Source organism: Halichondria panicea, chromosome 3, assembly GCF_963675165.1.
Source record: "Halichondria panicea chromosome 3, odHalPani1.1, whole genome shotgun sequence".
In the NCBI taxonomy this organism is placed as follows: domain Eukaryota; kingdom Metazoa; phylum Porifera; class Demospongiae; order Suberitida; family Halichondriidae; genus Halichondria; species Halichondria panicea.
In genome coordinates, this window is record NC_087379.1 from 4,374,216 (window position 1) to 4,389,015 (window position 14,800).

The following is a 14,800-nucleotide window of genomic DNA, read 5'->3' on the forward strand; positions in this document are numbered from 1 at the left end:
CTTACAAGTCTGGAGACAAGAAGAGTAATGTGCCACTTGTACAAAATTTTACATGACATGATAGACTTTCCCAACCCACCGGTTGAAAGAAGAGAGATTATCTACAATAGCCGTTCAGTTAATGGGCTCTCCCTGGTACCAATTAGATTTCGAACATCAATGTACCAATACTCATTCTTCCCACACGCTGTAACTTTATGGAACAAACTTGTTAGTAAGTACAATAATTATAGAAGATATTGTTACTGTCAGTGTGTTTAAATATTTTCTGTTTAGGATGCACTTTACATCTAGCTACTATATAGCTAATTGTGTATATCCTATGCTATATGCTGAATTATTATAAAAAAACAAAAAACAAAAAAACAACATACGTAGATTGGTTGCAGCATGATTATGGGAAAATAAGGTTGTGATTCCAAGAAACTAAGCGATTGGGAGTGTAACAAACTTGGGAACAGTACAGCTTTATTGGATGTCAAACAATTTCCAAAAGTTGTCTCTAAAATAATGCTTCTACTTCAGAAAAATCAGCCTGGAAACGAGGCTATATGAGCAGCTATATTGGACATGCGCATGCTTCTTGTGCATGCATGGTATTTGTAACATGTCTGTGTAATCGTCAAATTTGAGTTGATCATGCATGACAAGTTGTTATGAAATGTTGCAAGTTATAAAATATTGACTGCAGCGCAGCTTCCTGTATATCCATTATGTTTACTTGCTTCACGTAGACATTATAGTAATGTTGGTTACTTCAACTTTATAAACTTCAATGCAGAGCATAAGGACATACCAAGTAGAAACTATACATGCTAATATAAAGGTATAGCATGCATATACAAAAGGTAGCCCTGAGAGACAAGGAAAAAGACGACAAAAGAACAGTGACAGACAGTTAGTCAGCATAACAAACCATGCATGCACATAAATTATAATGAGAACTGAACAATAAAATTAATTATAATGACTATAACACATGATATAAAGGAAACACACAAATTATAATGTAAGTGCCATAATACTGAAACGACATCAACAATTGTTAGATACTGTTACAAGCATAAGCACAAACATGCTGAGTCTTCTTATTCTAAAGGGGGAAAAGACATAGTAAAACCAAACTGTTACACTGCTATGTTAACCACATTTCTTTTAGGCATTATTTCAAAACAAACCTTGGTTAATAAAAATGTGTTTTACCTTATATCAGGTGTTCTCAGAGCAATCCTGCCTGAGTATTAGGTTGGAGCAAGCGTGTGGAGAGGCTGTTCCACTCAGTTTGATCTTGCATTCCAGACGAGATGGTGTATGATAACTGGTGTTCTGTTTAAAGTGAGCTGTTACCCTTGGAAGAGTGGCAGATTCTGTGTAGCTCTCGGGGCTCTCAAGTCTGGATCGAGGAATCTGTGTGCATATATAGCGGTCTTCATTAATACCACAATTATAGTCTGTAAAAAATGGTTTAAAGAATAGAGATTATAATTATGAACATGTATAATTAAAGCTCTATTAATTATAATTGCAGCAGACTAGACTCATACTAACTAGAGCGAGCTAGTTACAGTTGAACCTCAATTATCCGGAAGAAGCTAAAATTAAACCCTACTCGCACATGGTTGAAAACTTTTTGCGCTGCTGATTAGCAGAAGTAGCTAATCAGCTTAGCCTAAAAATAATAGCTTGCTACCTTGATGCATTATGTCCAATATACATTTGTAAGAGCTCTGGAATCGTTTGCTGATTTTGCATGCAGAGGCTACTCGAGAGTCGTTCCGGTATCCGTATAGTTCAGCCATCCGAATGAGGTGGGGACACCAGGTGTTCGGATAATCGAGGCTCGAACTGTTACTGTTTATCATGCACAATGATACAAGCCATCAAGTATGCTGTATTCCACACTTGATTTGGGTTACGGCTATAATTATGGCAAGTATAGTCTACAGACAGGTTTATAAACATTAGCGTATATGAATTTACATGGCATGTATGGTGGAAGCTTTTAGCATTCCAGGGCCCGCTCGAAAGGATATGCACTATAGACGGAAATGTGCCAACACATGATTACCGTATATAGAAACTAGAATTAGCATATGCGCTCATAGGGTCAATAGCAGAGCTAGCTCTATATGCTTATATTTGAGTAATGCGCCTATAATGCAGTCATTTTCGAGCCTCCACCCAGTAACTGGATGTCTCTGTGAGCTAAATGAACAAATTACTAGGTAAACAACGCAACACAAACTGGATCTATTGGTATATGCAATTCATTTTACAGTTCATTTTACAACTTAAAACATTCATATTGACTACGAACAATTAAAAAGGGTTCAAGTCCACTTCATCTATGTCTCGTATCAGTCTCTCAGTATGATCAGACAAGGTATAACAACGTGCCCAGAGAGTCCCTCCAGATGGTTATAGGTATACCATGCACTGTACAAGCTAGCTAGCTCATCGATGAACAAAATTAGCTGAATCAATTACTATTATCCTTCGTATAATTGGAAAAGCGCTTCAATTCGAGTACAAAAAACCTGCAGTTGAGCATGCGCTTAATAAAGATACGCTTAATCGAGTAAGCGCTTATAATCTAGTTTCTACGGCATAGATAGGGGATAGTAAACATAAAACAACATGGACTGGGATATTGACCCTTTGGATCTCATAATTATAATCATACATGTATTCTTTTTTACCCATGGTACTTACAGTAGTGGAAGATATGAAAGATCCTCTCAAATTCTTTGATAACGTAGTCAAACAAGAGATCGTTAGTGAACTTTGAAAAAATGGCTTGGGGCTGTGTTCCAGTAGAGTCAACTCGACCTCACCATAGCGGACAAACTGATCCGAGGGATACTTGCTGTCAATCATCTGAAACAAAATATCAGCAGCTATATGTATATATATAATATAAATAATGTTATTATTATACCGCATAGCAGGTTATTTTCGTATGGTGGAAATTTCGTATTGTAGAACATCATGCGAACATTTTCTACCACAATAGGTAAACGTCACTATCCTGAGCTTTACGAATATTTAAATGGTATAGTTCACACACCAACGAAAATTACCCGCTATACGGTGTATAATTCTAGTGCTGAAATGCATGCGCGATAATTGTAAGAAAAAATCAGCAAAACGCCTTAATTCACAAGTGCTATTATAATGCATCTCTTATCTAGCAGGATAAAAAAAACTGTACCTGCATAATAGGATCCACCTTCTTCACAACCACAATATGCATTTCATATTCACCATCACCAACTGAATGAACCAAAGCTCGCAGATAGTACTTGCTTCTTGAATTGCTGTTTGCAAATATGAAATACCTCGACCAAGGCTTCACAATACCAACCAGGTAGCCATGTCTTGAGCTTAGACAGGGCAAGCGTATCATTCCAGAAAGAGAAGAAATAGTTTTAATTGCACTCATTTTATCTGTGCACAAATAAAGTTTGTACGGCAAGGATTTCGTTGGTAGCTGAGTGACAACAAATCGCAACTTTGTGTTCTGAGAGTAGTCTTTAACAACACAAGCACAGTGCTGAAGCTCCATCCAAACATCACAGCTGGTAGTTTCCTCATCAGTATTGAAGCCGATATAGTAGAGTGCAGTAACTAGCTCTGTGTTGTCCGGCAGCACAATGTGACCAGCCCCAACTACACCCACAGTAAATGTTGTAGCTGTGTTGAATGTCAACTTGAGTCCTTTCCATGAAAATTCAATATTGTTTGAATCAACGTTGGATTCCTGGGCGATTAGTTCAAGTCCATGGGTCGTGAAAGAGCTAGGGAGTTGGAGAGGCTTAGGTGGAAGTAGTGGTGACCTCGGGATAATACAACTGGTTACTTTATCGATTACTTCATCCAGAGTAGCTATTCATGTATAAACAGAAACATTACCATTATAACACATGCACAGGACAATTCCTTTATACAAAACGTATTTAATAGAGATTACGAATTCTATGCAGTGCTTTATGCAATAGATATAGCATGAAACCAGAGAAGGGAGGACACAATTAACCTTAGGCACTTAATTAACTTCTTAGAAAATTACATGTTTTCTTTCTTTACAACTTATTGGATACGCCCACTCATGTGACCAAAGCTGGATTGCCTCATGAGTGAGCGTGTCCAACATATGGAGAACGTTAATTAAAAGGTCGTGTAATATGCCTAGTCCTCCCTCCTCCGGCATGAGAATCTACAACACACGCAGCAAAAGTTACATGTTTTATATCACGATGACCCTTACCAAGGGTTGATTGACAGAGGCCCATTTTTCTCAGAGCACGTTTCTTTTCTACTGGGAGAGGTATTGATGTTATAGCTTCTAGTAGCACATCAATTGATGCATAGTTGCCCTTCATACTTCTCCATTTGCGAAAAAATTGAAAAATTTGCTCCGTAAGATCTTTTTCGTTATCGCACTCGATTGCATCGATTTCAGTCTCTTCAAAGTCCAATTTTCTTGCTAGTGGTTTCCAGTGCCTGCCAATAATTGTGCTGACTTGCTTTATAAGTTCATCTAGTGAACCTGTGCATACATGTATAAAATTGCAAATTAGCCTGTATATTTCAAGAGACTATAAGGGTTGTCTATAGTGAGCTCTGAAAGTTTTCATCGGCTGAAACATTCATTATTTTTAACTGTCTATTTGGATGGAAATATACAAACAATTATATGCACCATGCAAATACAATCAACACTGTTCATAAAAGGCAATTTCTGAAAATTATGCACCAACTAACGTTCAGTGGTGGAAGGGATAGTTTCCTCTCCCCAGTCGTACGAACTCAGATCAAATGGATCCAAGTATTCTAGGTTACGATACAACCATACAGCATAGGCAACCAGCATGAGAGTCAGACTCAATAAACTGTACAGAGCATGATTTGCCAGGTAGAAAAGAAAGAGGATAACCAGATCACTTCGCAAAGCTAAGTACAGAGTATAATGCACCAGGCAGAAACAGCACACAGCACAGCAACACTGGAGCTTGGACATTATGATAGATTTACAATACTGATCTTAGACTATATAGATACTGAAGCATAATTATATAGACTCAGTGGTTGTACTGTTGATATTAAATTTTGTGCTGATCTGGATCTACTTGTGTGGTCTAACTTTCTGGGGGATTTTTTCTCAGGAAATTAGGCAACTGTTAATAAAATTCATGTTTCTGGTTCATAATTATGGGAATCACCTTACCACTACTAATGTATAATTATATAGGGAGGGCTCCTGTTATTCATTATTATTGTTATTCATTATTATGCCTCGGTGCGCATGCGCAAGCGAAGTATACAAGTTCTTTCATGTGATGTCACTGTATTGCAATACAATATTAAACAATGCTGAAGCAGCAAATCACGTTTTGGTAGTGTGTGTGTGTGTGTGTGTGTGTAGACTGCATGCTCAAGGATGAATGATCTATAATCATAAATCTATGTGAATTTGCAAAATAATGCTTCATTCCGGAGTTATGCCTAGTTTTGCTTTATACTTGGAATGCCATTAAAAAGAGTGCGTATAGCAAAACTTGTCCATGGAGTGTTGCAACTCTACTATTAGTTAGCTCTGCATTAGAATGCTAGCTATTATAGTAGCTGCAAGAGTGAGAAGAGAGCTACAAAACTCTACATGTACACTAGCCTCGGTCCCAGGCCGATTGTGATTAATAACCATATGCAAATATGTGTATCATGTGTGTATTAGCAATGTTATGTACATCCACCGAGGCATCAGCTCCCGCGGTGCTTTCATTGTGACATCACTTCTTGTAATGTCACGCTGGTGCTGATGCCTCGGTGGAGGCGCCAAGTACTAGTACTAGCAGACACATACATGTACAGTACATTACATGCACAGAATTAGAGCAGAAAAGAGTGGGAAATGATCGGTTGATTGCTACAAAGGATGCCGAAGTTCAAAGTCCATAATTAATGGTAAGCTATATTAAAATGAGAAACAGTATATGCATGGCTTTGCAGCTCTTCTCTCGTGAAAATAGTGAAAAGGTCTGGATACTCTTGCAGCACTGCCGCGTCTCTTGGAATGCCAATCGGTGCTTGTGACATTGTAGGTTTAAAGAAGAAGTAGATGCAGCAATACATTGGGAAATCCAAATTCCACAGAGGCAATACTCTCGATTTATTTCATTGGATAAGATGTGCATTTCATTGGCTCTGGCCACATTCCGCTAGAGCACACGGAAATGCACCTATCTACTTGATTTTGCCCCCACCCCCTTCAAAGTAGTAAGAAAACTAGCCAGAACAAAGCATTGTTTTGCAATTCCAATCCAGGCTAGAATTAAGGATAGAAGAGCTATAGAAACTCTTACCTTTCACTTCACTTATCACTGAGCAGTTATAGCACTCTACACACACATGCACAAATACACTACCGTATACCTCGCTGTGCATGCGCAACCGCAACCGAGGCATAAAAACCCATTTCCAACCACAAACATGAAAAGATGCACTTAAAGGTAGAAGAGAACAATCAGCTATTTTCCAAGGCAAATTAGTTTTTCTTGATGAGGCATAATGCACAGAGTAATTTAGCAGACTCATTTTTCTAGCTTTTAACTTCAATCTGACTTCACCCATACTTCTTGTCTTGTGATGCCTCGAGGCGTAGCCACACGAGGGATACGGTAAAGGAGGTTATGCACGGGGCGTAATTTCAAGAAAATTGTTAGCAACCGTTGCTATCCCCCGTCGTGAGTAACAAAAAAACATTTCTTATAAAACAGTGATAGAGTAAAGTCAATTCGGACGTCATCATAATTCTGTCGGACACTGGTATCTTCAAAACTATAATTATAGCAGATACATGCAGACACCATTCAATCATTTTAAATTAAAGTCACTTTGTTAGCCTACATATCTATCCTCCAAATACTGTAGCTATACATAGATAATTTTCTGTAAAGAAGACACCGTTCGGTAGTTGCAATCGTCAGACAAAAACGAAGTCAAGTTCGGACCGCTGATATCTCAAAAGGCAGTGGTGCACGTGAAAAAACAATAATAATTTATGTTGTCAAAGTAACAAGGGTGTTTCGTGTTATATTATTTTTATTACATGGTTAGGCATCAGCACCTGCGGTGCTTTCATTGATACAGTGTTTTATTAATGCATGCAGCTAGGCAACTCGCCCTCGTGCCTATGTCTCATGCTGCTATATCTATTACATATACGGCCATCCTGTGTGTAAAGTGTCAATCAACCTAGCTATAGATTGTACCACCACGGGAAATCGAATAAGGCCACAAGAATAAAACAATCATGCAGAGAGAGCTTTTAAACGTAACATAGGTAGTTGCAGCATGATTATGGGATGTCAAATACACAACCTAAACGAGAATAACCACAACATTATGAGGGTTCTGTTCTGATATATCTACAGTTCATGAAGTGCTGTACGTGCACCTCCTCACAGCTCCTGTGCGCATGGAGGCAATAAATAATGAGTTAGTGGGTGCAAATTACACAAGATCAGTAACGTAATCAATGACTGGTGGGTGCAGGACATAAATTAAATGGTACGGTCAAGCGGATTATAGCACGAGTACACTATTGATTTGCTAATCGTATTACAATGCAGTTTTCGAAAACGAGTCCCCTGTGCAAATACTCGCTTGAAAACATGTAATTACTGACCCAGATGAGATATGCTATTAATGTGAATGCAATAATTCCAGTGCACTAATAGTACATCATACAATGAGTCAGTGAAACATCGGCACCATTAGTGTAATAGGGAGGACCGTACGACAAGCCAAACAAAACTCTGTATACCCCGGTCCGTGATGGTCATGCTACGCTAATGACTTTTATTAGGTTTGTCTCGACGTATAACACACACCAAGTGCACATGCAAACACTAAACACTCACATTTACTGGGCATAAGACACAAAGTTATTTGATTACATTAAAATACCCGTCAATAATAGCTCGACGTACACTTATTAATGGGTACACACACACACTCACCTTCAAGTACTGGCAGACTTGAGCAGAAATCTTGTCTTTCTTCAGCTTTACTAACATCTCCAGAAGGGCCCTGAATGTCGCTTGTGAGTACTTCTTTGTTTTCCAAAATTTCAAGCACTCGATCATGGCTACATGAGAATTTGGCTTATTGATGACATCGCGTTGCTCGCTAGGTGTTAATTCCATTATATCGACATAGAGCTCGACAAAATTGAAATATGCAGCCAAAAGTGGTATGTCTTTTTGTTGGATTTCCCTGTTGATTTGTGAAGTAGTGAGTTGACATGTGTCCATCAGACGTTGAAGAGCAGTACTGACTGGTTGAGTCGATGATCCTAACAGTATAGAAGGTAAAACATGCAGTCATGCATACGTATCTCTCTATACGTATGTACGCTAATGACCAAAACATATACATGCAAACACCAAAGAACACACTTTGCGGAGATGCTGAACGTATGCGTTTGGTATCGGTCTCTCCAGCAGATAGTGGTGGTGGTCTCTTCTGACCAACTGCTTCTGAGTATCCTCCAGAATCTATGATATTTTATACAACACAACTATAACCAAATTATACTAAAACACTAACCGCACAACAAGACTACTAACAAAAAAATACGTGACACCAAATAACAATCTTGTGGAGATGCTGACCACGTGCGACTTGGACTGAGCTTGCTTCTAGGCGATAGTGGTGTCTTCTGTCCAGCTGCAGTTGTTACAATAAACGTATACGTAATAGTTCGTACAAGTCATAGGTATGAGGTATCTATATTAAGTGTCAGGGATAATTTGGCCTAGGGATGAGGGACACTATAACCATATAGATACCGAATGCACCTGTATACTAACTGATTTAATCCCAAAGAGAGTGAGAAATAAAGGTTTAAGGTGTGCGCCTGCATGCTCTATACTGACATTAATTTTCTCTATATAGTATTGTTACAGTATCTATAAAATAAAAGAATCACAGGAGTAATTTGACCTGGAAGTGTACGCTGGGGGTCCAGATGAATAGTGATGAATTTGAAGGGATCCTTTGCACCCACTAGTTTAACTTGGTGGACTAGTATTGAAGCAGATTTCTTGTGTTTATTTGTCATCTCAGCTTTTAAGTGGCAGTGGGGAATCAACTCTCCGGGCTTGAACTGATCAACATGCTTCTTCATTACCTATAGAGATGATGTACTAAGTACTGCTATGTAATTAACCTTTAACATTGGCTACCGTAGGATGAAACAATGGCGTTATTTTCCACCCTCCCATGACTTCAGCACCATTACCAGGAATATCTAGTGTTATTCTGTCCTCCTCGAACTCAACGATATGATCCACTACAAGAATGGCTTCTTTACAGGAGACTCTTCAATCACACACTGTGCAGTGTTACATACAAAAATAAATTGCTGTTGTGAAAACATCACTTACTGATCTATGAATCTCATCATTCCAGTTGACAATAAAATGTATTTCCCTGCTATGCAGCTCTGAGCCGAAGTAGTAGAGGCTGGCAATGTACTTTCTCTCTACATCCTCTCCCGTTACAGCCAGTCCACTGAACTGGTTTAGCTCCAGTGAACCGTACGAGCTGTGCTCTGTGAACGACGAGCCACGCCCTTCAAGCTGCTTGAATGTGTAGGGCAGACTCTCCTGGGAGCAACGTGCTCTCACAAATGAGAGCTTGGTGGAGCTGGTCATCTTGGCACAGTGCTGTATTTCGACTGTCAGCAGCTGTTGGAATGGACCCGAGGGATGAGGACGTACCCAGAAGACACCGCTGACCAACTGGAGGTTGTTAGGAAACTGGTAATTTCCAGCTACACTGGCCTTGATATCAAGTCGACACTGGTCAACACCAGGTGGCAGGGAGTTCTGGGGTATGTGGAGCTTGAACCCATAGCCATCCCAGAGGAAAGTTTGGGATGAGTTGGTGATGATCACATGAGTATGAGCTACAGCTTCAACACCAGGGAGGTCTGAGAGGAAGAGTGAAAAAAATAGAGTGGATAAAAAGCAAGGGTGTGCAGTGAGGATTATAACAGCCAAGAGGAGGTTGGATGGATGTTGGGATCATGTAATTAAAGCTATAAATGTACTGTCGGTGCTATTTTTTGTTGGAGTGAGGAAGAAGTCAGACTGCATGCTCATTTCCAGTAGTTATCTCTGAAACTGCTGACTAGACAGAAATATAGCGTAGACTCAGCATAATTATTAACACTTCTTATTGCCCTGTTCGCGCCAAAAAGTAGTGTGGATGTGGTCTGCATGATAACGCATCTTTGCTGTATGTTAATTGACATTCCATTGTCCACGCATGTGATATTGTTGTAGCTCCTCCAGGCCGCATTAAAATACGGCCTGGTACCTATTGCATGGGTGATAGTGCGCATGCGCTTCAAATTACCCAGAATATGGGTACTCGTACTATGAACGTACCGCAAACATTTATACCCACGAATTAAATATCGCATGCATGCATGCATGCATGGTGCAGAAAGACCGTGAACGTTTATACCCTCGAAATATACAGTATTAGGTTGGGATCGCACCTGGCGCATTCTCAGAGTTATGTTTGTTTCTTACGTGGTAGACTGATCAAGTTACAGGTATAGGTTTCAGTAGCTGATTAGTAAACACGGTTGGCAAGTCACGCACATTTTTGTGGCCCTTAGATGTTGTGTAGATTGTAACTTATAACTTAATTGATATTCATATAATTTCTTGCCCCCCCCCCCCCCCCAATGAAATCCTGAGTATGCAGTTGTTTTGTGCACAGGATTAAGGTTTCATACAGAGGGGTGGGGGCCCTGGGATTTCCCCCCCCCCTGAAAATATGAAAAATTTATGATGTCATACCAAATTGTAAAGTGATTCAGAAGTATAATTATAGATCTACATGTAGCTATAATGATTATTCTACGTGTATCAGTCGAGAAAAAGCCTCTTACATACCGTAATGTTACTATATAATTATTATAGACGGGTGGGTAGTAATTTTAGCGTTTTCAGATTTTTCTCTGTTTTTAGGGTACTAATTTGGGCGGATTTGTAGCAAATTTATTACCACAATATATTAGTCAAAAGATGTATATACCGTATTTACTTGATTAAACGCCCTCCTTGAATAAACGCCCATCTCGTTTAAACGCCCAGGGTAAAAGCTCTGTCTTTGTCAATAAACGCCCATCTTAAATAATCGCCCATGTATGGGGCGTGGCACTGTGGGTGGAGCTGAAATAGCACGTGGAACCCAGTTGCAAGCGTGGCAGCATAGAATAAAAATACTTTTTTATGATGCATCGATGGCAGAGAGAGAGATACCGACACAGAGGGCACTCCTATGACTTAAATTTAAGCTGAGAAATAGATTTAAGCTGAGACAGCAGCCCAAGAAGAGCACAATAACTGCTGCTGTGCAAGAGTTTTGGAGGAGACATAACAATAAACAGGGCCCTCCTGGATTAAACGCCCTCCTCGTTTAAACGCCCCCTCTAAAGACTTCGATCTGTTTAATACAGTACATGCAAGTATACGAGTTTTAAGGTTGAATGGAAAGTTTGGAGTCAGATACAGATGAAAAAAAGGCTAGCTTGCTTAGCATACTATCAAAAGTACATAAAAAAAAAGAAAAAAATTAATGTTTTTTTTACTTCATAATTTTTTACTTGCGTTTTATTATTAGCGCGTACTTAATTTAGCGTTAAAGATTCGCTAAAATTAGTACCCATTTATAATAGTAACAATAAGGTACATCAGAAGAATCAATTTTCTTCTTTCTTGAGGTCCTGGTAAGCCACATAATACAATAAATAACAACAATAGATGCATATAAATAAGTCTTTTCTTCTCAGTGACTTTATATAGATAAGCTAACTTTAATATAAAATTCATTATAGAAACTAATATAACACTCTAATACTTTTGAGCGAAAGCAAAAACATGGCGAGAGGCATTAGCACAGCGCCAGCTTGAACACTAGTTATATCATTTTATGCTGTTTAAAATGCTTTTCAATATTACAAAACGTTTTTTTAGAAACATCCTGTGTTGTTCAATTTATAGACTTTTTTGCTGTGACACACCCAGTTTAGAAAAATCTAGACCATATATATGGATCAAAACTCTCTGTAATGTTGTTAACATGACATCATGGGTTAACTATGCTAAATATAGGCCCTATCCTACACGTGGAACTCCAGATTGAACGTTTTAACGCTTACCCCCTACGGTAATGGCTAAATAGCTCACAAATGAAAGCCACGCCCCCAAATGATATTGTGGTAGTACGGTAGTACAATGTACTGCGAGCGCAGCCACAACTAATGAGATATAATGCGCACGCAGTGATTGTGTGTACAATTATTGCAGCCATACTATCTGCATTCTTGTGGTTTAAGCACAAAAACCTCCAAATTGCACCTTAGACAATTATTCCGCCAAATTTTCTCTGGGGCTGTCCCCCGGACCCCCAAATTTTCAACGCCGTACAGCCGTCATTGTCATTTCCCCCCCTGGCTAAAAATCCTGTATGAAACCCTAATTATGTATGTCAATTCACCAAAACTAAGTTTCGATTCTTGTGGTTTATTCATGTCTCCAGTCGGTAGATAAGGAGGTGATAAAACATATTGATAACCTATGTGTATGTGTCGGCTACACATAATGAGACACTTTCATTCAAGGTATGCTCACCTGGTTTAACTTTAACTTTGAGTTCCTGCTTGTCTGGAGGCATAATAATTTAATATATAGATTGAATTCCATGCGTTGCGTTATGAATAAATACTCGGTAGATACACTTACTTGTGATAGTTGTTGATCGATAGACATCCATTTTACTCAGCGCATTTATCTTCTCTTCTGAGAGAGGTGTTGATTTTAGAGCTAGCAGCACATCATTTGATGTATGGTTGCCCTTTTCAAGCATCCATTTACGGTAAATTTGCTCGCTAAAATCTTGTGCATTTCCGTCCTCAATTGCATCGATTTCGGTCTCTTCAAACTCCAATTTTCTTGCTAGTGGTTTCCAGTCCCTGCCAATAATTTTGCTGACTTGCTCTATAAGTTCATCCAGTGAAACTAATGTACAATATTTTGCTGGTGAAAAACCTTGACCAAATCATACCCTTTGCGATCTAACTATTGTGTTTGTCATTCATTACCAGTGTATACCAATGGCAATTTTATTTTTGCGAAGTGTCAATTTTCGCATAATTATGTTCCTTCATACATCAATAACAATCTGAATACTGTATAATTTTTATGATACACTTACTTGTGATAGTTGTTGACTGAGAGAAACCCATTTTTTTCAGCGCATGTATTTTCTCTACTGGGAGAGGTATTGATGTTATAGCTTCTAGCAGCACAGCACGGTTGCCATTTATACGCCTGTATTTGCCAAAAATTGATAAATTTGCTCTTTTTCTTCGATTTCCTTGATTTCAGCTTCTTCACAGCCTAATTTTCTTGCTAGTGGTTTCCAGTCCCTGCCAATAACCTTGCTGACTTGTTTTATAACATTATCCAGTAAAACTGCATACATATAAGATGCAACACTTAATTAGCCTAGATCAAAGAGTGATAATTGTCTATTTATATTGAAACATTACTTTAGGTTGCTGTATTAGCTAGTGCAAAGAGCAATGGCTACACAAGCAAGATATGCATGCGACAACCACGTAAGGCCATACCAAGTTAATTTCCTGCTTCTCATGCCGCTTAAGCCAGAAATTGTAAACGGGTGCGCATGCATGTACTCCAACTAAAACGAAACAACTGGAAACAAAGGTCAATAATGGGCCAGGTTAGGGTTAGGGTTAGGGATAAAGTTAGATGCCACGCCCATTATTGACTACTGTTTCGTTTTAGTGAGACCTTGTTTTCTTTGTATTTGCGCAAACATGACCATCACGTGATGCAATTTGGAGGTTATAAAATTAATAATGAATGAAGGTGACACATCTCCACTATACAACTTGCCTTGTGCATTAACAAGAAACACCGTATAGCGGGTAATTTTCGTTGGTGCAAATTTTCGTATAAAGATATTCGTGACGTTTAATTTTATAATTATGATGCTAACGAAAATTTCCAAATAACCCGTTGTACGGCATTTAAAGTGGCGAATTCACTTCTGTAACAGGTATAAGAAACTGAGCTTTAAAGTTCTAGGTTCAAATTTCTTGGGTGTGTTTTTTGTGAACGTTTCCTGAAATCGTAGAGAGAGATGAGAAACAGGAAAGTAACTTGGTATGGTATAATATGCACATACAATCATTATTTTTTTTACCGACTATTTTATCCAACTAACGTTCAGCAGTGGAAGGGATAGTTTCCTCTCCCCAGTCGTACGAACTCAGATCAAATGGATTCAGGGAGCCTGGGTTAAGATACAACCATTCAGCGTAGGCAACCAGCATGAGAGTCAGACTCAACAAACTGTACAGAGCATGATTTTCCAGGTAGAAAAGAAAGAGGTACAGAGTAGAATTCACCAGGCAGAAACAGCACACAGCACAGCAACACTGGAGCTTGGAAAACATTTGTATATATATATATTTATGATCTTATAGTCTAGCTGTATAAATAAGGATAGGTAATAAGTACTTATAGACACTCACTCACTGACTCTGCTTTTGTAATTAATTGTATTGCTATGATCTCATGATAATAAGTCTGTGATATTGGAGGTTATGAAGAAGGAGTAGATACATATGTAGCAATGCTCTCATTTCATTGGCTGTATCCAAATTCCTAGCTCTCTAGATTTTGCCCCC

At 38.8% G+C, this 14,800-nt stretch overlaps 2 protein-coding genes across 4 annotated transcripts; both read right to left on the bottom strand.

The window, feature by feature from the left end:
• Window positions 1-758: 758 nt before the first annotated feature.
• Window positions 759-5,148, bottom strand: LOC135333629 (uncharacterized). Its single transcript, XM_064528629.1, has 6 exons — window positions 4,765-5,148; window positions 4,268-4,549; window positions 3,212-3,885; window positions 2,713-2,877; window positions 1,204-1,407; window positions 759-1,093 (listed from the first exon to the last, which is right to left on the bottom strand). Exons 1-5 carry the CDS (start codon window positions 5,018-5,020, stop codon window positions 1,210-1,212), a joined length of 1,575 nt encoding a protein of 524 aa, XP_064384699.1. The 5' UTR covers window positions 5,021-5,148; the 3' UTR covers window positions 759-1,093; window positions 1,204-1,209.
• Window positions 5,149-7,294: 2,146 nt separating this feature from the next.
• On the bottom strand, window positions 7,295-14,702 carry LOC135333630 (uncharacterized). Of its 3 annotated transcripts, XM_064528630.1 has the most exons (13): window positions 14,645-14,702; window positions 14,335-14,554; window positions 13,297-13,556; window positions 12,825-13,100; window positions 12,714-12,746; window positions 12,580-12,657; window positions 9,450-9,997; window positions 9,249-9,397; window positions 9,007-9,193; window positions 8,676-8,730; window positions 8,460-8,558; window positions 8,022-8,356; window positions 7,295-7,469 (listed from the first exon to the last, which is right to left on the bottom strand). In XM_064528630.1, exons 3-8 carry the CDS (start codon window positions 13,325-13,327, stop codon window positions 9,356-9,358), a joined length of 1,008 nt encoding a protein of 335 aa, XP_064384700.1. In that variant the 5' UTR covers window positions 13,328-13,556; window positions 14,335-14,554; window positions 14,645-14,702; the 3' UTR covers window positions 7,295-7,469; window positions 8,022-8,356; window positions 8,460-8,558; window positions 8,676-8,730; window positions 9,007-9,193; window positions 9,249-9,355. The 3 variants fall into 3 exon arrangements, with proteins under 3 accessions (XP_064384700.1, XP_064384701.1, XP_064384702.1); XM_064528631.1 differs by having other exon boundaries at window positions 9,305-9,397; window positions 14,335-14,668; XM_064528632.1 differs by lacking the exon at window positions 12,580-12,657 and having other exon boundaries at window positions 14,335-14,662.
• Between the last annotated feature and the right edge of the window lie 98 nt (window positions 14,703-14,800).